Source organism: Chiloscyllium punctatum, chromosome 22 (genome assembly GCF_047496795.1).
Source record: "Chiloscyllium punctatum isolate Juve2018m chromosome 22, sChiPun1.3, whole genome shotgun sequence".
Lineage (NCBI taxonomy): Eukaryota > Metazoa > Chordata > Chondrichthyes > Orectolobiformes > Hemiscylliidae > Chiloscyllium > Chiloscyllium punctatum.
Genome location: NC_092760.1, coordinates 22,356,748 through 22,383,499, shown reverse-complemented (window position 1 = coordinate 22,383,499; position 26,752 = coordinate 22,356,748). Strand labels below are relative to the sequence as shown.

General features: G+C 41.0%; 1 protein-coding gene across 1 annotated transcript in view; it reads right to left on the bottom strand.

Annotated features, from left to right (window-relative positions):
- The window catches only part of LOC140493878 (mucin-6-like), a 385,697-nt gene that overhangs the window by 45,506 nt on the left and 313,439 nt on the right, over window positions 1-26,752 (bottom strand). Inside the window, exons 22-26 of the mRNA XM_072592872.1 lie at window positions 3,763-4,090; window positions 3,509-3,628; window positions 2,967-3,058; window positions 2,542-2,727; window positions 366-605 (exon numbers count right to left, since the gene is read on the bottom strand). Coding sequence (XP_072448973.1) covers window positions 366-605; window positions 2,542-2,727; window positions 2,967-3,058; window positions 3,509-3,628; window positions 3,763-4,090 — 966 coding nt within the window. The remainder of the gene's footprint in view (window positions 1-365; window positions 606-2,541; window positions 2,728-2,966; window positions 3,059-3,508; window positions 3,629-3,762; window positions 4,091-26,752) is intronic.

Below are 26,752 nucleotides of genomic sequence, written 5' to 3'. Positions count from 1 at the left end.
TTCCATACCGTTCCTAATTTTAAAGATCTCTATTAGGTCACGCTTCTCCCATCTTTCAAATCGTTATCTATGCCCTGTGAACAGAGCTAAAAATTGTGTCGGTAACAATAAAGAGTCCAAATTGTAAATTAACGAATAAAGAGCTGCACATTCTTAGGGTTGTGTCCACTCTGCCAGCTTAATTTATCCAGAAGCTTTGTGGAAATCCTATTTATGCACATAGCTGGATGTTACTTTGTTACATCCAATTTCCAAAGTTACAGTGTCAAAATGAGAAAAATTGACAAACTTCAACCCTAAAAATGCTCAGTTTTGCCACAGTAGTAAAATACTACAGTACGATATATGACTGATAGAACACTCACCAATTTGTGACATGGCTCAAACACCTTATTGTTAATTATAGCACACATTTTTTCAGCTCTGGCCAAACGATATGGATTTTTGTGACATGGAAATACAACTTCAGTCACATCTCTGCATGTAGGATCTTCCTTCCAAGAATTTGCAAAGGTCAGTACATTGGAGACTAGGTATTTATTCTGGGTTATATATTCATCATCTGCATTACCATTGTAATTACCACAGAGTCCACACACTGCAAACTGAAAAAAAGTGATAGAACATGATTTTTTCAAAAGTTAAAACATTGATTAATTTCAATTCTTAGGTATACAATCACAAAGAGGTTAACAAATTAAGCAGCTTAACCAACATAGCTGTTCATTTCATTTGGTTCAGAGGTTTCAGCTGAGTGCTTGTTTTTTTTAAGATTTTACATTTTTTATGTTTTGCATGCTTAAGATTACAATCTGTGGGTAAGGAAGGAATTTTAAAAATATATAAGGTCCTTTTAAGAACTTCTTTTTAGGATTAATGTCACAGAGGGCATTCAAAAGACACTATGTGATGGTTAGCAGATTTAGAGAGGTGGTTATACAGCAGGATGAGTCAGACAGATAGGGGACAGTCAGGAAAAGTAACAAGGGAGTTAAGCAGTCTCCTGTGGCTATTCCTCTGTCAAACAGATATTCTGTTTTGGGCATTGTTGAAGGGGATACTCTATTAGAGGAAAATAGAAGGGGCGGTCAGATCTTGGGCACCAAGAATGAATCTTGTGTTAAGTGGGGTTTGTGAAGATTCAAAAGAATAACTGTTATTGGAGACTCTCGTGTGAGGGGCACAGACAGGACACTCTGTGGCTATGAGTATGAATCTAGCATAGTACAGTTCCAAGGTTAAGGATGTCCCAAACTGGTTAAATCATATTGTCAAAGGGGAGAGTGAAAAGCCGGAAGTTGTTATACACATTGGTAAGACCGACAGATTTAAGGAAAGGGGTACATTCTAATTAGAGTGCCACATTCTAATTAGAGTTGGAATGAAAGGATTGAACAGATAAATCAATGGCTGAAGAGATGGTGCAATGTGCAAGGATTCAGGTTTTTTAGATCATTGGAATCGCTTCTGGGGCAGAAAAGACCTTCTCAAAAGGGATGGGTTTCACCTGAACTGGAAAGGGACCAATATTCTGGCAGGGAGATTGCTAATTCTATTTTGGGACTCTTTGAACTAGCAGAGAAGTGGGATGGGTGGTTCCTAAGTGACAGTAACTATATAAAGATAGATGGGGATGGTTCTGAATCAGAAAACAGCAATTTAATTAGAAAAGGCAGACAAGAGCAAGTCAGAGAACGAGGTAACTGAAGAATTAAACTACATTTATTTCAATGCAAAGGATCTTACAGGTAAGGCTGATGAATTCAAGACATGTATGGGAAAATGGAACTGGGACCCTTCTGAGGAAGGGTCATCGGATCCAAAAAGTTAATTCTGACTTCTCTTCACAGATACTGCCAGACTTGCTCAGCTTTTCCAGCAACTTCGGTTTTTGTGTCAAATTTACGACTCCATGAATAACATTACTAAATAATGAAGACGATTCACAGCATTGAAAGTTTCAACAACATCACTTTTTCATCTCACCCTTATTGCATGTTAGTCAAGCTTAAACATCCAGACCTAAAAATGCAACTGAGTAACTCCATCTAAATAAATGGAAACCGTTCAAGATCATAATTTTAGATTTTCTTCTATTTAGGCATTTCAACTACCTTTGCAATAAATACTGTTCTGAATCTGACTCTGATTATGTAAAGATTAAACAGCTCATTTTCAGAGTATCCTTCAAAGTTAACAATCCATCTCTAGAATTAAATGGAAAAAAGAACCAGGAGACATTGGTATAACTGGAAGGAAAACTGATCAAGTATTTGATAATAAAGATTTCAAGTGAAAAAAAGAGGGAACTCATACACAAGATCGTTAGAGATGTTTGAAACCCTATGACTATGCTTCAAATATGCATATGCTACATAATTCTTACTGAATGAAGCTACAGACGAAAACAAAATATTGTCTTATTGAGATAACAATGCAATTTTTGTATAAACTGGCCTGAACCTAGTTTCACTTTGATATTTTCAGATTACCTCCATCTGTAAGAAAGTCAAACTATTGTCGGGAGATGATTTCAGTTACCTCTGATAGTCTAGTAATTGAGATGTAAGCATTCATATTCCTGTTCCATATAATAGTTAGCTCAAGCATTGAACTGATTTTTAAATCAAATTTTAGATACAGTGGATTACTGATCACTTTGAGTCCTCTTGCTGTGTTTGGTGGTGTTATTTGATAGTGTCCATTAGTCAGCTTAATTAGAGAATCCTGAAAGAAAAGGAGAACATGAAAATTGATTATTATGAAGCTAGTGATGGATGAAATTTACAATATTTAATAAACTAACTTTCCATCAGTACAAAAGCAAAGTTCTGCTTAAGGTGGGATTCTAAAATAAGAAATTTTTGAAGCATTCTGGTCAGAAAATATCTGCGATGAGAGAAACTGTTAATATTTCAGCTTGACTATCTATAAATTGTTCAGATGAACGTTTTCTTATTAATTACAGGTACGTATCCCTTTATCCGAAATGCTCGGGACCACCAGCTGCTTTGCGGAAATCGGAATTTTGCGGTTTTTGGATCTAATGGAGTGTCCCCTGTAGGGTGCAGGGCAGCAACCATAATCAGACATAAATACTGTTCTGCAGCAAAAATGTATGAATACTGACTAAGCGGGATAAATAAAGACTAGAAGTACTACCACACTTTATTTATAGAGTAATGTACTGGTAAGTGAAATACATCAACCATAAATATTCAACAACATTTCCATAAAAACCATTACAAGAGAAACATTCTGGAAAACTTAAACGTACAAAGCTTATTTATAGAGTAATATATCCAAATTCATGAAACACATCGACATTTTATTTTCATTAAAAAAATTCTAATAAAAATATTCGATAAAACTCAAACATACACAGCTTCAGCACAATGGCAGGTGGCGGTTTTAAAGGCTTCTTCAAGTGTCATCTGTCTCATTAACATAGGTTTCTGTCTAAGCAATCTCTCTTTAATTCAGTAAATTGCCATAATCTCTTACTCACTGATAAATGAATGTTGTTCAAAGCCAGCAATTAACTGATCACACAATTTCACCATATCTTCAATGAAACCTTTTCCAACTGTGTTCACTAACTCATCATCACTACTATCCTCACACTTACCTGTACAGGAAGCCGTATTTAAAACCATTTCAGCTTAAGGAACTTAAATGCACAGGAATTTCCTATCGCTTAAGTAATGCGCGACAGGCACATCATTGTCAATGTTCAGCATTTCTTCCATGTAATTTATTTACACTTTCGTCCGATAAATTTTGCGCAGTAAGTAACAAGGCTTGCTATCATCTTTTTCTCTTCAGTGACATGAAATCCTTCAAACTCTTCATCTGCAGGTGTGTTTACAAGAAACATCGATGTAGGCCAGAGTTTGTGCCAAGCACTTGTTAATGTTGCTTTATCAACATCATCCCAAGCATTAGCAATTACATAAATGGTATCCTTAAGACCAAACTCTTTCAGGAAGTCTTGAATTTCTACCTCTCTGTTGACTGCAGCAAGCATACTGTTTAAAAAATAGTCTTTATACTTGCTCTTCATGGAGTGTAAAATTCCTTGGTCACAAGGCTGTAATACCGATGTCACATTCAGGGGGCAAGTAAATGCCAAAAACATTACTTTTCACAAGCTGTTCGGCAGGGGAATGTGTGGAGCAGTTGTCCAGGACCAATAAAATTTTACACTTTTCTTCCAGTCCCGCTTGTCTGCAATGAGCTGCTGGTACGAAGTGTTTACTGAACCAGTTGGAAAACATTTCTCTGTTTACCCATGCGCTCTTGTTTGCATAATAATGCACAGGCAAATTGCATACACCTTTAAGACATCTCGGATGTTTGCTTTTTCCAATCACTGCCAATTTCACTTTGTGTGTGTCTGCAGCATTGATACACCCAAGAATAGTTAATCTGTCCTTAGTTTCCTTAAAACCCTGTTGGTGCTCTCTCATTAGCTGTTGCTAATGTTTTTCTTGGGACATATCGCCAGTAAAGAGCTGTTTCATCAGCATTGTAAATTTGTTCAGGACTAAGGCTTTCATCAGATATGAACATAATTTTCATCTGCTTCATGGTCAGCAAAACCCTTTTCACCACAGATTTTCAGGTATTTCACACCATTATGCTTCTTGAATTTCTGCAGCCAACCTTCTGAACATTGACATTCACCTTTAATGTTCAGTTCTTTGTGATATTTCTAGCTTGTTTCATGACTATCAAACAATCAGTGGCATATGTTCACTTCTTCGTTGTTTAATCCACTCCATCAACACATGGTTAAGATCTTAATTTTTTGCCCTATACAGTGTTTTCCGATTTTCATTAGTTGATGGTCATCACTGTCACCATAAAACTTCAGTAACTTGTCTTTCTGTTTTTTAAAATCATAGACAGTGCTAGTTCTGAGACCATATTCTTCAGTAAGATGCTGCACAGCCACACCATGATCAAGCTTCTGTAATAACTCTATATTCTGCATTATTGATAATAACAGATGCTTCCTTTTCTTTATATTATTGCTAGCCATAGATGTACCTGCACCTCTTTTTGACATTTTCACTCAAAATTAAACAATTTAGCACAGTAAATACAATACACAATTGACGCCTCCGATTACTGGGCCACGCTGCCACGTGGATCGAGTGGGTGCGGCCTTTGCCCGCCAAGAAAACCCCGTTATGTTACACAGACATGACTGATTTTGGTTTTCGGAGCTTTTCGGTTTTTGGATGCTCAGATAAAGGGATACGGACCTGTATTTGAATTTAATTTCACCCACGTCCATAATAGAACAACCATCACTTGCATTCACACCATCACCTTAGTGCCATCTCATACTGATTTATTCCCCACAAATACTGTCATTCACTCAGTTTGCACAGTCTATGTCTCACGCTCATAACTCTATATTCTCTCCCCTTGAAGGATGAGAAAGTGCTAAACTCGAGGGAAAGGCAGAAAACCGAGGAAATGGGAAGTCTGCAATAAAAGCTACCTTGACAGTTACTAACAATACCTGCCCTTTTGATCTCTTGGAAATCGGTCTAATTCCAGAAGGATATTAATAGCAACATGTTGCCAAGTATTGAGCCTCAGTAGACAATGGCTGTTAATATCAACGAGGTAAAAACAATGACTGCAGATGCTGGACACCAGATTCTGGATTAGTGGTGCTGGAAGAGCACAGCAGTTCAGGCAGTATCCAAGGATGGCTGTTAATGTATATTAACTGTGTTTAATTTTGTAAAGGTGGTGACCATTACAGTAAGAGTATACATTTGCTCAAATAAGGTCTTTTTTTTTAACAGAAAGTAAAAATAGGAAAAATTGAAATTGCCAGGGTTGAGTTGGGATGTGCAGGTTTGTAGCATTTATCTCTGGAAACAAAAACCTATTAAAGTTTGTACATACTGTCTCCAATAGAGTGCTTCAACACCAGACAAATACTACCGCACAAGAATATTGAGATGTGACTCTTTGCCTGAATTCAGGGTCACGACTACTGCAAACTAGATTAGTGTCCATCCCCTCTCTCTGTAGAGCAGCTGCATGTTGTCGAGAAGGCAGTTGTTTCTACTATTAATACTATGCTCCCGTGGCTTTTGATACAACTAGTGCTGGAATTTCATCTCATATAGTTCCTCATCAGCAATGAAAAATAGAGTTACATAAACTGCTTCTGTGTCACAAAAAAATGCTGAGAGTCAGGAAGTAGACATCCAGGGCAGTGAATTTACAGTTAGGTGAACTAACTTCAAAAAAGTTGGAAATCACCAGTCAAGCAGTAATAGCATGCTTTGGCATAGGCATGGCTGTAGATTTTTTGAGAATTGAAGTGTGAATACTTCCTTAAGAGGGCAGGGATTCAGATTTTCAGAGCATTGCAATCTGTTCAAGAGGGACAGGTTGCACCTGAACTGGAGAAGACCAATAACTTGGTGGCCAGGTTTGCTAGTGCTACAAGGGAGGATTTAAACCAGATTGGCAGAGAGGTGGGGTCCTCAACAGCGGGGAGGGAAGTGCAAGGTCTGAAAGAGATACAGTATTCAGAAATAGCAAGTTGAAGAGACAGTCAGGCTAGAACATGAGACTCAGAAAGGAATGCCTCATGGATTAAATTGCATCTATTTCAATACAAGAGGGCTGACAGGTAAGGTGAATAAACTCAGGGCGTGGATAGGTACGTGGGACTGGGATATTATAGCCAGAAACATAGCTAATGGTGGGACAGAAATGGCAGCTTAATGCTCCAACACCATCACACTGAGTATGAGAGCCCTCCCCAGGGGTGTGTGCTCAGTCCAGTGCTGTTCACCCTGCTACCCTGATGTTGTGGCGATGCACAGCTCGAATCATATCATTAAGTTCGCTGATGACATGACTGTACTGGGTCTCATTAGCAGCAATGACGAGTCAGCATACAGAGAGGAGGTGCAGCGACTAACAGACTGGTGCAGAGCCAACAACCTGTTTATGAACATGGAGAAAACTAAAGAGATGGTTGTTGACTTCAGGACGGCACGGAACGACCACTCTCTATTGGACATCGATGAGTCCCTTGTGGAGATCGTGAAACCAAATTTCTTTACATTCAACTGGCGGAGAATCTGACCTGGTCCGTTAATACCAGCTCCATAACCAAGAATGTCCAGCAGCATCCCTACCTGCTGTGTAGGTTGAAGAAAGCCCACATCCCACCCTCCCATTTTCACCACATTCTACAGAGGGTTCATTGAGAGTACCCTGAGCTGCTGCATCACTGCCTGTTTCAGGAATTGCACCATCTCGGATTGTAAGACCATACAACGAATAGTAAGGACAGCTGAGAGGATCATCGGGGTTTCTCTTCTGTCCATTACATACATTTGCACCACATGCTGTGTCTGAAAGACTAAGAGTATCGTGGAAGACTCCATACATCCCTCACTCAAACTCTTGCCCCTCCTGCCATCTGGCAGAAGATAACGGAGCATTCAGTCTCTCATGACCAGACTGTGCAACAGTTTCTTCCCCTGAGCCATCAGGCTCCTTAACACTGTATGATGAGACTCTATTCCATCTGAAACCCTTTCACAACTTTGAATTGCTGCTAGAACATTGTTTTATTAATTATCATTCTTTTATTATACTATAATTTGTACACCACTGTGCTTATTGTCTTGATGTGTCAAGAATTACTGTGCTGTCTTGCGTGCTTTGCGCTTCCTATGCACTTTATGCCACCCAGTGTATGATCATGTAGTTTGTGCAGTCCATGTAGCACCTTGTTCCAGAAGGAATGCTGTCTCATTTTTACTGTTCAGTTGTATATGGTAGAAATGACAAATAAAGCTACTCTTGACTAATGTACCAGGGTATAGGTGCTTTAGGTGGGTCAGAGGTAGTGAAGAGAGGGGAGGAGTTTGTCTGCAGGCAAAAGGGACCTCTGGCAAGTGGGAGGCCTTTAAAAGTGAGATAGCTAGAGCACAAGGTTCCTTTATGTTCCTGTGACGGTGAAGGGCAAGGTTGCCAGAAATAGGGAACCTTGCAAGGCAAGAGATTATGAGACTTTGACCAGAAAAAAGGATGCAGAGGCAGTACAGGCAGCTGGGATCAAGGGAATCGCTTAACGTATATAGGGGATACAGGAGTTTATGGAAGGAAATCAAGGTGCTGAAAACGAGGCACAAGATAGTGTTGGCTGAGAAGATTAGGCTGAATCCAAAGAGGTTCTTTAAGTATATTAATGAAAAAAAAACCTAGAAAAAGAACAGGACCCCTCCAAGAACCAAAGTGGACATGTATGTATAGAACCATAGGAGATAGGTGAGGTACTTAATGAATATTTCTTATCTGTGGAGAAAGACATGAAGACTTGGGAAATTCGTGGTGATACTTTGGAGATAGTTCATATCACAGTGGATGACAATGTATGAAGGTTGATAAATCTCCTGGTCCTGCCCAGATACAAAACATAAAACATAGAACAGTACACCACAGTAATGATGTTGAGCCAACCTTTTATCCTACTCTAAGATCAAATTAACCTACATACCCTACATTTTACTATCATCCATGTGCCTAAACAAGAGTCGCTTAAATATCCCTAATGTGTCTGACTTCACCACCACTGCTGGCAGTGCATTCCATGCACCCACCATTCTGTGTGTAAAGAACCTACCTCTGATGTCTCCCCTATACCTTTCCCCAATCACCTTTAAAATTATGCCCCCTTGTGATAGCTATTTCCACCCGAGGAAAGTGTCTCTGGCTATCCACTCTATCTATGCCTGTCATCGTCTTCTACACCTCTATCAAGTCACTTCTCATCCTTATTCGTTCCAATGAGAAAAGCCATAGCTCCCTCAACCTTTCTTCATAAGACATACCGTCCAGTCCAGGCAACATCCTGATAAATCTTCACTGCACTCTCTCTAAAGCTTCCACATCCTTCCTATAATGAGGCAACCAGAATGGAACACAATATTCCAAGTGTGGTCTAACTAGGCTCTATAGAGCTGCAATATAACCACATGCCTCTTAAAGTCAATACCCCCACAAGTGAAAGCCAACACACCATATGCCGCCTTAATAATCCAATCAACTTAGGTGGCAACTTTGAGGGATCAATGGACGTGGGTCTGTTGCTTCACACTGCCAAGAATCCTGCCTTTAACGCGATAATCTGCATTCAAATTCAACCTACCAAAGTGAATCATTTCACACTTTTCCAGGTTCAACTCCATCTGCCACTTCTGCATCCTGTCAAATCCCATTACAACCTACAACAGCCCTCCATACTATCCACAAATCTACCAACCTTCATGTCATCGGCAAACTTCCTAACCCACCCTTCCACTTTCTCATCTAAGTTATTTATAAAAATCACAAAGAGTAGAGGTCTCAGAACAGATCCCTGCAGATCCAACGCTTTGCTAAAATCCATAGACACCACATCCACTGCTCAATTTTCATCAATGTGTTTTGTCACATCCTCCAAGAATTCAATAAGGCTTGTGAGGCATGACCTGCCACTCACAAAGCCATGCTGACTATCACTAATCAACTATGCTTTTCCAAATAATCATAAATCCTGTCTGTTAGATTCCTCTCCAATAATTTTCTCACCACCGACAACCGACTGTCTGGTCTGTAATTCCTAGGGTTATCCCTATTCCCTTTCTTGAACAAGGAAATAAAAGTTTCTACCCTCCAATCATCCAGTGGACAGTGAAGAAACAAAGATCATCACCAAAGACATAGCAATCTCTTCCCTCGCTTCCTGTACTAACCTTGGATATATCCCATCAAGTCCAGGGGATTTATCTATCCTCATGTTTTTCAAAACTTCCAACATGTCCTCCTTAACATCAACCTGTTCAATCAATTGAGCCTGTTTCCTGTTGTCCTCAGAAACGACAAAGCAGCGTGGTGGCTTAGTGGTTACCACAGCTGCCTCATAGCGCTTGGGACCCAGGTTCAATTCCAGCCTTGGGTGACTGTCTATGTGAAGTTTACATATTCCCCCAAATTTCCTCCAGGTGCTCCAGTTTCCTTCCACAATCCAAGATGTGCAGGTTAGGCGAATTGGTCATGTTAAATTGCCCTTAGTACTCAGGGATGTGTGGGTTAGGTGTATTAATCAGGGGGTAAACGTAGAATGTTAAGGTAGGTAAAAACAATGACTGCAGATGCTGGAAACCAGATTCTGGATTAGTGGTGCTGGAAGAGCACAGCAGTTCAGGCAGCATCCGAAGAGCAGTAAAATCGACGTTTCGGGCAAAAACCCTTCATCAGGAATAAAGGCAGTGAGCCTGAAGCGTGGAGAGATAAGTGAGAGGAGGGTGGGGGTGGGGAGAAAGTAGCATAGAGTATAATAGGTGAGTGGGGGAGGGGATGAAGGTGATAGGTTGGGGGCAGGGTGGAGTGGATAGATGGAAAAGAAGACAGGCAGGTAGGACAAGTCATGGGGACAATGCTGAGCTGGAAGTTTGGAAATAGGGTGAGGTGGAGGAAGGAGAAATTAGGAAACTGTTGAAGTCCATATTAATGCCCTGGGATTGAAGTGTTCCGAGGCGGAAGATGAGGCGTTCTTCCTCCAGGTGTCTGGTGGTGAGGGAGCGGCAGTGAAGGAGGCCCAGGACCTCCATGTCCTTGGCAGAGTGGGAGGGGGAGTTGAAATGTTGGGCCACAGGGCGGTGTGGTTGATCGGTGCGGGTGACCCGGAGATGTTCCTTAAAGCGCTCTGCTAGGAGGCATCCAGTCTCCCCAATGTAGAGGAGACCGCATCGGGAGCAACGGATACAATAAATTATATTAGTGGATGTGCAGGTAAAACTTTAATGGATGTGGAAGGCTCCTTTAGGGCCTTGGATGGAGGTGAGGGAGGAGGTGTGGGCGCAGGGTTTGCAGTTCCTGCAGTGGCAGGGGAAGGTGCCAGGATGAGAGGGTGGGTTGTAGGGGGGTGTGGACCTGACCAGGTAGTCACGGAGGGAACGGTCTTTGCGGAAGGCGGAAAGGGGTGGGGAGAGAAATATATCCCTGGTGGTGGGGTCTTTTTGGAGGTGGCGGAAATGTCGGCGGATGATTTGGTTGATGCGAAGGTTTGTAGGGTGGAAGGTGAGCACCAGGGGCATTCTGTCCTTGTTACGGTTGGAGGGGTAGGGTCTGAGGGCGGAGGTGCGGGATGTAGACGAGATGCGTTGGAGGGCATCTTTAACCACATGGGAAGGGAAATTGCGGTCTCTAAAGAAGGAGGCCATCTGGTGTGTTCTGTGGTGGAACTGGTCCCCCTGGGAGCAGATACGGCGGAGGCGGAGGAATTGGGAATACGGGATGGCATTTTTGTAAGAAGTAGGGTGGGAAGAGGTGTAATCCAGGTAGCTGTGGGAGTTGGTGGGTTTGTAAAAAATGTCAGTGTCAAGTCGGTCATCATTAATGGAGATGGAGAGGTCCAGGAAGGGGAGGGAGGTGTCAGAGATGGTCCGGGTAAATTTAAGGTCAGGGTGGAATGTGTTGGTGAAGTTGATGAATTGCTCAACCTCCTCGCGGGAGCACGAGGTGGCGCCAATGCAGTCATCACTGTAGCAGAGAAATAGGTGGGGAGTGGGGCCGGTGTAATTACGGAAGAGCAACTATTCTACGTAGCCAACAAAGAGACAGGCATAGCTGGGGCCCATATGTGTGCCCATGGCTAACCCTTTGGTCTGGAGGAAGTGGGAGGAAGGGTCTGGGTGGGTTGCTCTTCAGAGCATCGGTGTGGACTTGTTGGGCCAAACGGCCTGTTTCCACACTGGAAGGATTCCATGAATGAATATCTAAGGTCCCTCTTACTAGTGAATGCCGAAGCAAAGTATTCATTAACGACTTCCCCTACCTCCTCCAGGCACAAGCCATCGCCACTAGCCCTAACTGGTCCTACCTTCACTCTATCCAAGAACACTGCAAGAGGCTAAAGAAGAAATTGTCGGGGCCCTGGCTGATATTTTTCCATCATCGTTAGCCACAAGAGGGTAGTGAGTGTTGTTCCCTTATTCAAGAAGGGCTACAAAGAAAAACCTGGGAACTATAGACCAGTAAACCTGACATCTGCGGTAGGTACATTACTTGAGAAAATTCTGAGGGATAAGATAAATATACATTTGGAAAGACAGGGTTTGATTAGGAGTGCCTAATGAAGGGCACATGTCCGAAACGTCGATTCTCCTGCTCCTTGGGTGTTGCCTGACCTGCTGTGTTTTTCCAGCACACTCTTGACTTTGATTAGCCGTAGTCAGCATGCCCTTGTGCATGGGAGATCATGTCTCACAAATGTGTTAGAGTTCTTTGACGAAGTGACCAGGAAGGCTGATGAGGGCAGGGGAATAGATGTAGTCTATACAGATTTCAGCAAGGCCTTTGATAAGGTTCCACATGGTAGGCTGCTCTGAAAGGTTAGTTCGCATGGAGTCCAGGGAGAGCTAGTAAATTGGATACACAATTGGCTTGATGGTAGGAAGCAGATGGTAATAGCGGAAGGCAGTCGGACTGAGGCCTGTGGCTAGTGGAGTGCCTCAGAGGTCGCTTCTGGGCCCATTACTGTTTGTTATCAACATCAATGATTTGGATGAGAATGTACAAAGCATGATTAGTAAGTTTGCAGATGACAATAATATAGAAGGTATCGTGGACAGTGAGGAAGATTATCAGAAATTGCAGCAGGACCTTAATCAGCTGGGGAACTGGGCTGAGAAATGGCAAATGAAGTTTACTATAGATAAGCGTGTGGTATTGCATTTTGGAAAGTCAAATCAAGGTATGGGTTTCATGGTTAGTGGCCTTAAGGAGTGTTGGGACCTTGGCGTTCAGGTGCATGGTTCTCTGAAAGTGGAGTCACAGGTAGATAGGGCAGTGAAGGCGGCTGTTGACACACTGGTCTTCATCAATCAGGGCACTGAGTTTAGAAGTTGGGAAGTTATGTTGCAGTTATACAGGATGTTGGTGAGGCCACACTTGGGAGTATTTGTTCAGTTTTGGTCACCTTGCAATAGGAACCATGTTATTAAACTGGAAAGAGTGCAGAAGAAATTTACAAGGATGTTTGTTGCCAGGAGTCAATGGTCTGAGTTATAGGGAGAGGTCGGACAATTGAGGACTTTTTTTTCTTTACAGCATAGGAGACTGAGGGGGAATCTTATAGATGTGATTGAGATCATGAGAGGCATGGTTAGGGTGAATGCACTCAGTCTTTTTCCCAGGGTTGGGGAATTGAGGACTAGAGGGTATCAGTTTAAGGTTAGAGGAGAAAGAATAAATGGGAACCTGAGGGGCAACGTTTTTACACAGAGGGTGGTACGAATGAGTTGCCAGCAGAAGTGGTTGAGGCAGGTACATTAACAAAGTTTAAAGGCATTTGGACAAATACATGGATAGGAAAGATTTAGAAGGATATGGCCCAAGTGCAGGGAAATGGGGTTAGCATGGATGGACATTTTGGTCTGCAAGGCCCAGTGTGGGCCAAAGGACCTGGCTTCTTGCTGTAGGACTCTATGATTCTAAGATGTAGGAACAGATGCAGGTCATTCAATTCTTTAAATCTGCTCTGCCATTCAATGACAGCATGGTTGATCTAATGATCTTCAACTCCACTTGTCTACCTAATTCCCATTGCCCTTCATGTCTTACTGATTAAAAATCTGTCTATCACAACCTTGACAACCATCTGCAGTAAAGAATTCCACAGGTAGACTACCTCTGAGACAGAAAAAATATCCTCCCCACCTCCATCTTAAATGAGTCACCCCTTAATATTGGGTTTGAATTTTCAAGGATTATAATGCACCCAGAGATCACCTCTCCCATCACCCAAAGATGCCTCCCTTCAGTAATTAAATTTTTGCCCCGTGCTTGTGAAACTGGGAGTTCCAGTATCCAAGTGAACTAAGTCAAAAGCAGTTTAAATGGTTATTAAGATTGATATCTGATGTTACTTAATAAGATTAGATCCAAAATTTAACAAAAAATAAGACGGATAATTGGCACACAGCCACTAAATAACACTATAGGGAAAAGTAAAAAAAGGACTGCGAATGCCAAGTCACAGATATTGCTGGACCAGAGAGAGTCAGATTAGATTCAATTTGTACTGTAAGTATTCAAATACAGTTGTTATTATTTGTTTTTACAATATTTTATCCTTTATCTCAATTTTAACTCTTTTTAAGCCAAAAAGTATTTTGTTTATATTCATTCATAGAATGTGATATCAAATACCCTTGCAAAGTCTCTGATTTATTTCTGATAGGATACTGGAGTGAGAAGGATACAATCCAGATATTGCGGTCCATATTGGCAAGAGTTCTTGTTTGGTGAATGCCAGGAATTAAGAAATTAAGGAACAGCACCTCAACGGTTATAATCTCTGATTCTTACCCAAGCCATACGTAAATTTACACAGAGATAAGAAAAATAGAAAAGTAAACACAAGGCCAAAGAAGTGGTGTGGGAAAGGGGGGTTCCCATTCATGAAACACTGGGATCAGTTTTGGAACAGGAAGAACCCGTACCATTGGAATGGGCTCCACCTGAACTGATCTGGGATCAATATCCCAGCGAAAAAGCTAAATAGGGAGGTCACAAGGATTTAAAACAATATCTGGTGGGGCAAGTGCTCTACATAGTTTTAAAATAGTTTTGGGCGGCACGGTGGCACAGTGGTTAGCACTGCTGCCTCACAGCGCCAGAGACCCGGGTTCAATTCCCGCCTCAGACGACTGACTGTGTCGAGTTTGCACGTTCTCCCTGTGTCTGCGTGGGTTTCCTCCGGGTGCTCCGGTTTCCTCCCACACATCCAAAGATGTGCAGGCCAGGTGAATTGGTCATGCTAAATTGCCCGTAGTGTTAGGTAAGGGGTAGATCTAGATGTAGATGTAGATGTAGGGATAGGGGTATGGGTGGGTTACGCTTCGGCGGGGCGGTGTGGACTTGTTGGGCCGAAGGGCCTGTTTCCACACTGTAAGTAATCTAATCTAATCTAAAAAAAAATCAGAGAGTAAACATCAGTTAGGAATCCTACTTCGGGTACAGCACATAACTGTAAGGTGTGAATTGAATAAACTTGAAAAGAGAAATAATAAACAGGTGAATAAAGCATCAGTGCTGAGAGATAGATGAGAGTGTATATCTCAAGTAAGAGTTCTATATACGAACGTGTGGAGCTTAAGGAATAAATTAGGGAGAGGCTGAACAGGCTGGGGCTGTTTTCCTTGGAGCGTCAGAGGCTAAGGGGTGACCTTATAGAGGTTTGCAAAATTATGAGGGGTATGGATAGGATAAATAGACAAAGTCTTTTCTCTGGGATCGGGGAGTCCAGAACTAGAGGACATAGGTTTAGGATGAGAGGGGAAAGATATAAAAGAGACCTAAGGGGCAACTTTTTCATGCAGAGGGTGGTATATGTATGGAATGAGCTGCCAGAGGATGTGGTGGAGGCTGGTACAATTGCAACATTTAAGTGGCATTTGGATGGGTGTATGAATAGAAAGGTTTGGAGGGATATGGGCCGGGTGCTGGCAGGTGGGACTAGACTGGGTCGGCGTGGACAGGTTGGACCGAAGGGTCTGTTTCCATGCTGTACATCTTTATGACTCTAAATGAGCTGCAAGCACATATTCAAATTGGAGATGATACAGTAGCCATTATTGAGTCATGGCTGCATGGATGATAGGGTTTGGGAACGAAATATACCAAGTTATATGGTTTACAGAATGGAGAAGGAATTGGCAAGGGAGGTGGAGTATCCTGACTGATGACGAACTAATAATTGCAAAGGTGTGGGGAGGATATAATGAGTGGAGACCATATTGGTGGTATCCAGGAACAGCAGAAGATCTAAAACTGTCATAAATGTTGTGTACTGACTCGCTAGTAGCAGTTCTGAAGTGCTAGATTGTATAAATGCACAATGAGGCAAGTGTACAGCTAAGCTAAAGTAGCATCTATGGAGGATTTTAACTCTAACATCAATTTGGAGAGGCAATCAAGAACTTGTCAGAAAGGATGTGAATTTCTGGAGTGTCTGGGATAGTTTTCCACAGCAATATAAGGCAGAGACTGTCCACAATAAATCTGCAACTGAAGAACAGTAGAGGACGGTTAAAGCAACACTTAACACAATACAAAACCAGCACATAATCCTGAGAGAAAAGCTCCATTTCACAGAAAACAAACATCCATGAACAATTAAAGTGATAATTAAACAGCATAAGACTAAAAGAACAAGGTTACAAAAATGCAAATAATGGAACAGATTTTGCTGACTAGGGCAGATACAATGATCAGTAAAGGGTCACAAAGCAGCTTATAAGAGCTTCAAAAAGGGATTCTGAAAGGAAACTTTCCAGTGACATCAATAACAACAAATTTTGTGTGTACATAAAGGGAAAGCATGTGGTCAGGAACACTGAGGGCTCAGTAAGAACCGAAAGTGGGAATATACTAATGACTCTGGAGAAATGGCAGACATATCGATAACTATATTGTCTCTGAACTTACAGTATAAAAGGAGGATAATTGTCTGAAGTCCTGAGGAAATTAACAGTGGATTGGGAACAGGGACAGAATAAAATTAAAGTAAGAAAAGCATTGGATATAAGGAAATGAATGTAATTAATAGACAATAGGTGCAGGAGTAGGCCATTCTGCCCTTTGAGCCTGCATCACAATTCATTATGATCATGGCTGATCATCCTTAATCAGTATCCTGTTCCTGCCTTATCTCCATAACCCTTGATTCCACTATCCCTGAGAGCTCTATCCAACTCTTTCTTAAATGAATCCAGAGACTGGGCCTCCACTGCCCTCTGGGGCAGAGCATTCCACACAGCCACCACTCTATGAGTGAAGAAGTTTCCCCTCATCTCTGTCCTAAATGGTCTACCCCGTATTTTTAAGCTGTGTCCTCTGGTTCAGCACTCACCCATCAGCGGAAACATGTTTCCTGCCTCCAGAGTATCCAATCCTTTAATAATCTTATATGTCTCAATCAGATCCCCTCTCAGTCTTCTAAACTCAAGGGTAGACAAGCCCAGTCGCTCTAGTCTTTCAGCGTAAGGTAGTCCCGCCATTCCAGGAATTGACCTCGTGAACCTACGCTGCACACTCAATAGCTAGAATGTCTTTCCTCAAATCTGTAGACCAGAACTGCACACAATACTTCAGGTGTGGTCTCACCAGGGCCCTGTACAGCTGCAGAAGAACTTCTTTGCTTCTATACTCAATCCCTCTTGTTATGAAGGCCAGCATGCTTTTAGCCTTCTTCACTACCTGCTGTGCCTGCATGCTTACCTTCATTGACTGGTGTACAAGAACACCCAGATCTCTTTGTACTGCCCCTTTACCTAAATTGATTCCATTTAGGTAGTAATCTGCCTTCCTGTTCTTGCCACCAAAGTGGATAACCATACATTTATCCACATTAAACTGCATCTGCCATGCATCTGACCACTCACCTCACCTGTCCAGGTCACCCTGTAATCTCCTAACATCCTCGTCACATTTCACCCTGCCACCCAGCTTTGTATCATCAGCAAATTTGCTAATGTTATTACTAATACCATCTTCTATATCATTAATATATATTGTAAAAAGCTGCGGTCCCAGCACTGATCCCTGTGGTACCCCATTGGTCACTGCCTGCCATTCCAAATGGAGCCGTTTATCACTACTCTTCGTTTCCTGTCAGCCAACCAACTTTCAATCCAAGTTAGCACTTTGCCCCCATTACCATGCACCCTAATTTTGCTCATTAATCTCCTATGTGGGACTTTATCAAAAGCTTTCTGAAAGTCCAGGTACACTACATCTACTGGATCTCCCTCGTCCATCTTCAGAGTTACATCCTTAAAGTGGGACAAATCCCCACCCATCTAAGGGTGTTAAAGGTGCCTTAACTGTAATCTTTCAGAGTTCCCTAGATACAGAAGTCGTCCATCGAGATTGAAAAAGTGTATATGTCACTCTATTTTTAAGAGCAAAAAAGAAAAACCAGGAAATTAAAGACCAATTAGTCTAATATCTATGGGGGGGGGGGAATAGCCTGTAATCAAGAATGGGGCAACTGATTATCCTGAAAATTTTCAGTTAATCAGGGGGGAGCCATCTTAGATTGATGACAGGTAGGTCATGCCTGACAAAACTCACAATTTTTTTTAGAACAGGTGACTGAAGTAATAGGCAGCGGAATATCTATGGATGTTGTTTATATAGATTTCCAGAAGGCTTTTGATGAAGAGACTGTTAAATAAGGTTGAAGCTCACAGACTTGAGGGCAAATTACTGATATGGCTGGGGAATTTGTTGAGGTAACAGAAAGTAGGGATAATGGGTAGGTACTCAAATTGACAGGATCTGACCAGTGGTGTCCCACAAGGTTCTGAGGAAGGGTCACTCAACCTGAAAAGTTAATTCTGAATTCTCTCCAGATGCTACCAGACCTGCTGAACTTTTCCAGCAATTTCCTTTTGTGTTCCACAAGGATCTGTGTTTGGGCCTCAATTAATCACATGATTTAATAACAAATTGGATAATGCCACAGGAAGTCATATATTTAAATTTTCTGATGACACAGAATTAGGTGGCACTGAAGACAATGTAGATGATAGCATAAAATTACAAACGGATATTGATAGACTTGAATGGGCAAAACTATGATATATGGAGCTCAATGTAAGCAAGTGAAAGGTTATCTATTTTGGATGAAAAATGATAGATCCGGTACTTCCGAGATTGAATGAAATTAAATACAGTGAATGTCAAAAGAGAATTGGGTTCTTAGGTGTATAGATCTTTAAAAGGTCACAAACAGGTGCAGAAAATAATCAAAGTGGCTAATGCAATGCTGGCCTTTATAGTAAGATAAATGGAGTACAAAAGGATATAGAAATTATGCTGCAGTTATATAAAACTCTGGTAAGACCCACTTGGAGTATGCTGAGCAGATCTGAGCAGCATAACTTAGGAAGAATATATTGTACTTGGAGGAAGTACAATGTAAGTTTACAAGAATAAAACCTGGGATTCTGGGGTTAAGTTATAAAGAGAGATTACACAAATTACACCTGATTTCTCTAGAATTCAGAAGATTAAGGGGTAATCTGATCAAAATCTTCAAGGCGTTGGCAGGAAGAGACAGGGTAGATAAAGATAAATTATTTCCATTGGTTGGGGATTCTAGGGGGAGTAGTCTGAGAATTAGGGATACACCATTCAGGAGAGATATTAGGAGGGACTTCTATACACAAATGGTGATCGATATTTGACCTCCTCCTCCACAAATGGCAGTGGATGCTAGATCAGTTGTTAATTTTTAATTATGTAAATTTTTATCAAGCAAATGTAATAAGTGATATGGACCAAAGGCAGGTACATGGAGTCAGGCCACAGATTGGCTATGATCTCATTGAAAGGTGGACCGGCTTGAGGGGTTGAATGGTCTAATCATCTCCAATTGACTTTCAATTATATGATTACCAAATTCCACACTGTTAATCTCTTACAGTCAGCAATTAATGGGATAAAAACAATGACTGCAGATGCTGGAAACCAGATTCTGGATTAGTGGTGCTGGAAGAGCACAGCAGTTCAGGCAGCACCCAAGTAGCTTTGAAATCAATGTTTCGGGCAAAAGCCCTTCATCAGGAATAAAGGCAGTGAGCCTGAAGTGTGGAGAGATAAGCTTGAGGAGGGTGGGGGTGGGGAGAAAGTAGCATAGAGTACAATGGGTGAGTGAGGGAGGGGATGAAGGTGATAGGTCAAGGAGGAGAGGGTGGAGTGGATAGGTGGAAAAGAAGATGGGCAGGTAGGACAAGTCCGGACAGGTCAAGGGGACAGTTACTGAGCTGAAAGTTTAGAACTAGGGTGAGGTGGGGAATATTGAATTCTTCCCCATCCCCCACCTCACCCTAGTTCTAAACTTCCAGCTCAGTAACTGTCCTCTTGACTTGTCCGGACTTGTCCTACCTGCCCATCTTCTTTTCCACCTATCCACTCCACCCTCTCCTCCTTGACCTATCACCTTCATCCTCTCCCCCACTCACCCATTGTACTCTATGCTACTCTCTCCCCACCCCCACCCTCCTCAAGCTTATCTCTCCACACTTCAAGCTCTCTGCCTTTATTCCTGATGAAGGGCTTTTGCCCGAAACGTCGATTTCAAAGCTACTTGGATGCTGCCTGAACTGCTGTGCTCTTCCAGCACCACTAATCCAGAAGCAATTAATGGGAATCTAGTTGGACAAGCTATAATTACCATGGCTACAAGAGTAAGTTGAAGGTGGAGATTTCTGACTGCTAAACCAAAATCTGTGCACCATTTTCAGGTTCCTGTGCTTCCTTGAATTGCTGCAATCCATTGTGCTGTTCCAGGAATTTGATCCAGTAACAATAAAACTTTGCTCATATAATTTCAAGTAAGAATAGTATGTGGTTTGGAGCAGAACTTCCAGCAGATGCATTTGCATGTTTCTATTCCTGGCATGTGAATGTTACAGGCAAGGCAAACATTTCTTACCAATCTGTAATTGCCATTTGGAGGGTGATAACGAGCTGCTTCTTGAATTGCTGCTGTCCACATGATGTAGGAGTGCTGTTAGAAGTGAGTTCCACCATTTTGATCCAGTGGCAATGAAGATACAGTAACATAGCTCTAAGTCAGGTTGCTATGTAGCTTAAAGTGTAACTGGCAGGTGGTGGCATGCCCATATGTGTTTGTCCTAATCTTTGCAGACAGAAAGGCAGAGTGCTATCAACAAACATTTGGTGAATTACTGCAGTCTGTTGTGCATGTGGTACACACAGTATCTACTGTGCACCAATTATGGAGGGAGTGAATGTTTAAATGGTGGTAAAGGCATCAATCAACAAGACTGTTTTGCCCTGGACTACGTTCATGTTGTGGGAACTTCAATCATTCAGGCAACAATACAGTATTCCAACAAATCCTTGACTAGTGTCCTGAAAATGGTGCACTGTCTTTGGTTTAGCAGTCATGTGGAGCTTCTCGCTACCTTCAACTCCACTTTCAACTTAATTATAGCTTGTTCAACTAGATTCCCATTAATTGTTGACTGTAAGAGATTAACAGTAGAGAATTTTGTAATTTTATCTTTGAAAGTCAGTTGGAGATATTTAGACTCCCCCTTGTTGGAGAAAGTCTTTGTCAGGCATTTTGGTGGTATGAATTTGCATGCCAACTATCAGGCCAAGCTGAATATTAGCTATGTCTTGCTGAATACAGATGTAACTTGCTTTCTATCTGAGGAGTTATAACTGAACATGAGATGGAATATGTCCACAGTATGAAGATGGAAATTTGTCTTGACTCAAACTGTGCTTTGGTTACTCATGCTCATAGTATCATGAATGTTTACAGCAGTAACAGCTAGGTTAGTGAAGGAGAGGTCAAGTAGGCTTGTTCCTTGTGTTACTTCTTTCAATTGGGCAGCTATGTCCTTGAAGACTTCATCAATTCAATTTTGATGTGGCTTTACATATGCCCACATATCATGCTCTCAGTCCATTTTGTCCAAAGTATACAGAAAAAATAAATGACAATGTAAAAGGTCATCAACTTCGCATGTTAACGCTGACTTTCTCTTTCTCCACAGATGCTACCTGATATGCTGAGTATTTCCAGAATTTTCTATTTTTTCTTCAAATTTCCATCATCATTAAAATTTGACTTTTATATTCAGTTCTGATTAACTTGGTGTACTCCAGGATTTAATTTCCCAAGCCCTACTCAATAATTAACATTTTTTTGAACATGCATTATTTCAGTAGAATGATATGGTCATAGCAGTAGTTGAAGGTTAAACCTACAGATGAGTGTTGTATTTAGTCAGTTTTCAACAATATTAACAATACTAAGAAAAGCACCTACAATGTAACACATAAATAATAAATTAAGGAATTGACTACCTTTTCAGGGTCAATTTGGAATGAAACTTAAATGGTGGCCAACAACATTTACGTCCCATGTAAAAGTAAAACAGTTTAATGGAAAATGGATTTACACCTGAATCAACTGAGAAAAATGTGTAAAATGAAATGACTGAAATTATAATTCGGTGTTAAACTTCCTTACCTGAAAATAGATCTTAATGGACTTAGTACAAACTACTCCTGTTTTACCACAAATAATATTTTCTGAGACTATTTTGAATGATGGTTGTCTGGAATCCACGGAACAAGCATCCTAAACAAACAAATTGTACAGATTGGTTTAGAAAGTAAATACAGTGAAATACATGAACGCATAAATTGTTTATAAAAGAAAAGCTCTTGATTATTACCTGAACTAAAGTATATTCGCAACTGCCATCAAATACATATTGATTTCCATCAAATGTAGTAACATGTCCTTCTCCATTAATTATGCAGGTTGAAGGACACTTTGCATCTCCTGTGCATTCCCACTTACCGCCAATGCAGATACTATTCAAATATAAAGTTTTAGAGAGATTGAATTGAGATTACAGAGATCTTCTCAAAATTATTCCAAACTGTAAAAACAGAAATATAGTAGCAAATTGCATTTCAATAATTTATTTAACATGACCTATTTAACAACTCAAGGCACTTCCCAAGAGAATCAATTAAAGTTTGACACTAAGCAACAGAGGAGCTATCAGGATAGATGAAAAATGGTCAAAGTCTTGGTTTTAAGAAATGTCTTAAAAAAAGAGAAGGAAAAACAGCAAATGTTTAGGAGGAAATTTCAGAACTTAGGATCAGGAAGCTAATACACAGCTGCCAGTTGTACAGCAATTAAAACTTCGGGACGTTCAGAAAAGTATTAAACTGAAAGAGTGTTAAGGAAGAATTGAAGGGTTAAAAGAAGTGACAATGATAAGAGTGCCGAAGCTATCAAAGATTTAAAAAATAAGAAAGATTTAAACTTTTCACAATGATAAACCAAAGTAAGTCTATGAAGGTTGAAGGAGACTTTGGGCAAGTTAGGATACTGACAGCAGTTTCAGCTGAATTTAAATTTACGTGTGGTGCAGAATGGAAGGCTGGCGAGGAGACCATCTGTAAAAGTCCATGTGATCACAACGGCATGGAGTTTTACAGATGGTCTCCAGCAGATGGAAGGTCAAGATAGGAGCCAAGTCAGGCAATGTTGCAGAGATAGAGTTAAGAAGCCTGGATGAAGGGGATATGTTGTTGGAATGTTAACTGGGTGTCAAATACAAGATCAAGGTAGCAGATTGTGTGATTCTGCCTCAGATAATCTCCAGACAGCTCGATGCAGTTGGTGGCTAGGGACTGAAATTATGGCACAGTTCAAAGTGTGATGATGCTGCTCCTTTATCAAGGTTAGGTTGTCCTTGGTTTATTTTTCAGGAGGTCATAATAACACAGGTTCCGAAATGTCTGGGGTTGATCTTCTTGAAGAAGTTTTCAAGTTTAAAAAAAACTTGTACAACGAGTTCTCCCCGCTCAGCTTTTTTTCTGGTTTGGGTTTGGTTTGGTTTTAGCAGGCAGTCAGTTGTGAAGATGCCAGACATAAAGAAAGCCCAAAGTCCGTGCTGATTTTCCCTCTCTCTGATATCTCTCCTGCAAGACCCTGTGTTCGCTATTACCTTTTTTGCCAAGGGGTGTTTTTGGGCATTTTTGCAAGTATTTGGAACAGCGTCATGAAGTTGGGGGATAGTCTGTTGGTTTTCAGATAGGTTATTCGGTATTCTGTTCACTTTTATTTGTGTTTCATTCAGTAATTTTGTAAATAAATTTTGTTTTGTTTACAAGTAAGTGGTTGGGCCAGGTGCATCACTCCTTCCTTACACCTGCTTAAAATAACTCTCAAAGTTAGGGTCTGGGCTACCTTCTTGAAATGTTTTGAGAGGGTCCACAACAGATATGGGGTTCTTTGCAGGGTTCCAAATTGGGACTCAAAGGCAGTGAGTGGTAGGTGTTAGTATCTTTTGTCCCGGGTGTTGAGTTAGAGTGGTTTAAACAGTGCTTGGGATAGACATGGCTCTTTCAGTCACCAAGGGTTTTCTGGGGGGTGGAAGAAGTGACTTTGGGGGTTTTACAAAAGGTGATTAAGGCCAGGTTACTGGAATTAGCAGGCAATCTGGAGTTGGAGCTGCCTTCTTCCGTGAGAAAAGGAGAGATAATTACAGCAATTGTTCAGCATTTATATTTTCTGGAAAAGCCATCAGGATCTTTAGAGATGGTTAAAATTCAATTGAATATGAAACAACTTGAAATAGAGGCAGAAGACAAGGAAAGGGTATCAGAAATGAAACAGTTTGAATTACAATTAAAGCAGAAGAGAGAGAAAAGGAGAGAGAGGGAAGGAAGCAAAAAAAGAGAGGGAATTTGAACTTCAGAAACTGGCACTAAGTCATGAGTTCAAAAATTCACTTCCTGAAGCAGTAAGAACTCATGTGGCAAGATTAGCAGTTGAAATAGGTGATGATTATGAGTTAGGCCATTAATCAAAGTTTGGCTTTGAAAATTAATTTCAATCCATGACAAATAGAAATTGGAGAAAAGAGAAATCCTCACGTGGAAAGGCAAAGGTAGATCTCAGTGAAGACCATAAGGATAATTTACCACAGGGTAAATAGGAAACCCTTCCTTTAAGGGGAAGGAGAAGTTAAAAAGCTCACGTGTTTTCACTGTAATAAAGTGGGCCACATGAAATCAGTGTTGGCGGGTTAGGAAAAAAACGGGAAGTCCGATGTCAGAAAAGATGTCAGATGTTAGGATAAGCCAGTGAATTTTGTTGGAGTGGTAACAGAAAGGACAGTGGAGGCTAGAAAGCTGCAATAGAATGTACAAGTTAGTCAGAGGATGTACAAGTTAAGGAGGAAGTGCCAGATCTTCTTAAACCATATAAAGTCATACAATCATAGAGATGAACAACATGGAAATAGACCCTTTGGTCCAACTCATCCCAGCCGAACAAATTTCCGAAACCTAATTCAGTCCCATTTGCCAGTACTTGGCCCATATGCCACTTATTCATATACCTGTCCAGATTCATTTTAAATGTTGTAATTGTACCAGCCTCCAACACTTCCTCTGGCAGCTCATTCTATACAGGCACCACCCTCTATGTGGAAAAGTTGCCCCTTAGGTCCCTTTAAACTTTTTCCCCTTCTCACCCTTAACCTATCCCCTCTAGCTCTAGACTCCCCCACCCCAGGGAAAAGGTCTTGTTTATTTATTCTATCTATGCTCCTCATGATTTTATAAACCTCTACAAGATCACCCCTCAGCCTCTGACATACCATGGAAAACAATCCCAGTCAATTCAGCATCTCTCTATAGCTCAAATCCTCCAACCCTGGCAACATCCTTGTAAATCCTTTCTGAATCCTTTCAAGTTTAACAGCATATTTTGGATAGGAGGGAGACCAGAATTGCACACAATATTCCAAAACTTGCCTAACCAATGTCCTGTACAACTGCAACGTGACCTCCCAAATCCTATACGCAATGCTCTGACCAATAAAAGAAAGCATACCTAATGCCTTCTTCATTATCCTATCTATGTGCGACTTCACTTTCAAGTAACCACGAACCTGCACTCCAAAGTCTCTTTGCTCAGCAACCACATACCCGTGAAGGTAAAGTTTACTCATGTAGGCCAGCAACAGCAGGTAAAGAGATTACAATATTAAGAGATACAGGATCCTCTCAATCTATTATGTCGAAAGAGGATGAGACAGGTACCTCTGAAGGACTATTGCCAAAAAAGGCACTAGTAATGGGAATTCACAGTGAGAGAAGAAGAACTCAATTATGTGAAGTGAGGTTAGACTGTCCAGTGTAGAGTGGGCAAGTTGTGTTAGTAGTACTGGACAACTCAGTTCCAGGAACACAATTTGTCCTTGCTAATGATATAGATGGTTCACAGGTAGGAGTGCTGCTCACTGTGGTTGTAAAGTCAAAGGAAACTCAGGCAACTGAACTATTGCAGGATACATATCCTGGGATCTTTCCTGACTGTGTGGTAACGAGGTCACAAAGTCACCAGTTGAAACAGAAGACATCAAAGAGTACAGATAAGAAATTTTAAGTGGAATTAGCAGAGATCCTGTTTGATCAGATGGTTAACACAAACCAGGAACAAACAAACACCTTTAGCTCAGATGAATTAATTGAGTTACAGCAGAAATATGAAAATTTAAGGCATCTGCATCAAAAAGCATACACGGACAAAATATCTGAATGCACCCCTGAATGCTACTATCTTAAAAATGATGTCTTAATGAGGAAATAGTGGCCATCACATATTCAGACAGGTAAGAAATGGGCAGATGGTCATCAAGTCGTATTGCCAGTGGGTTTTAGAATGGAGGGGTTGTGAGTGGTACATGAGCTACCCGTAGGGGGTCATTTAGGAGTGAGAAAAACTCAAGCTAAAATACAAAAATATTTTAACTGGCCTGGACTGCACAAGGATATAAATGAATTTTGCCAGGCATGTCAGGTAATTTGAAAACTGCTGGCAATAATAAAATCTGCACTTTTAATACCTATTCCAGCATTTGAAGATCTTTTTACAAAAGTCTTAATTGATTACATAGGATCCTTACCTCAAACAAAAAGTGGAAACCTGTATTTGTTAACAGTAATGGATGTGTCCACTAGATTTCCAGAGGCCACCCCAATATGCAATATCACAGCTAAAAGAATTGTAAAGGAATTACACAAATTTTTCACTAGATGCGGACTATACATAGAAATGCAATCAGAGCAA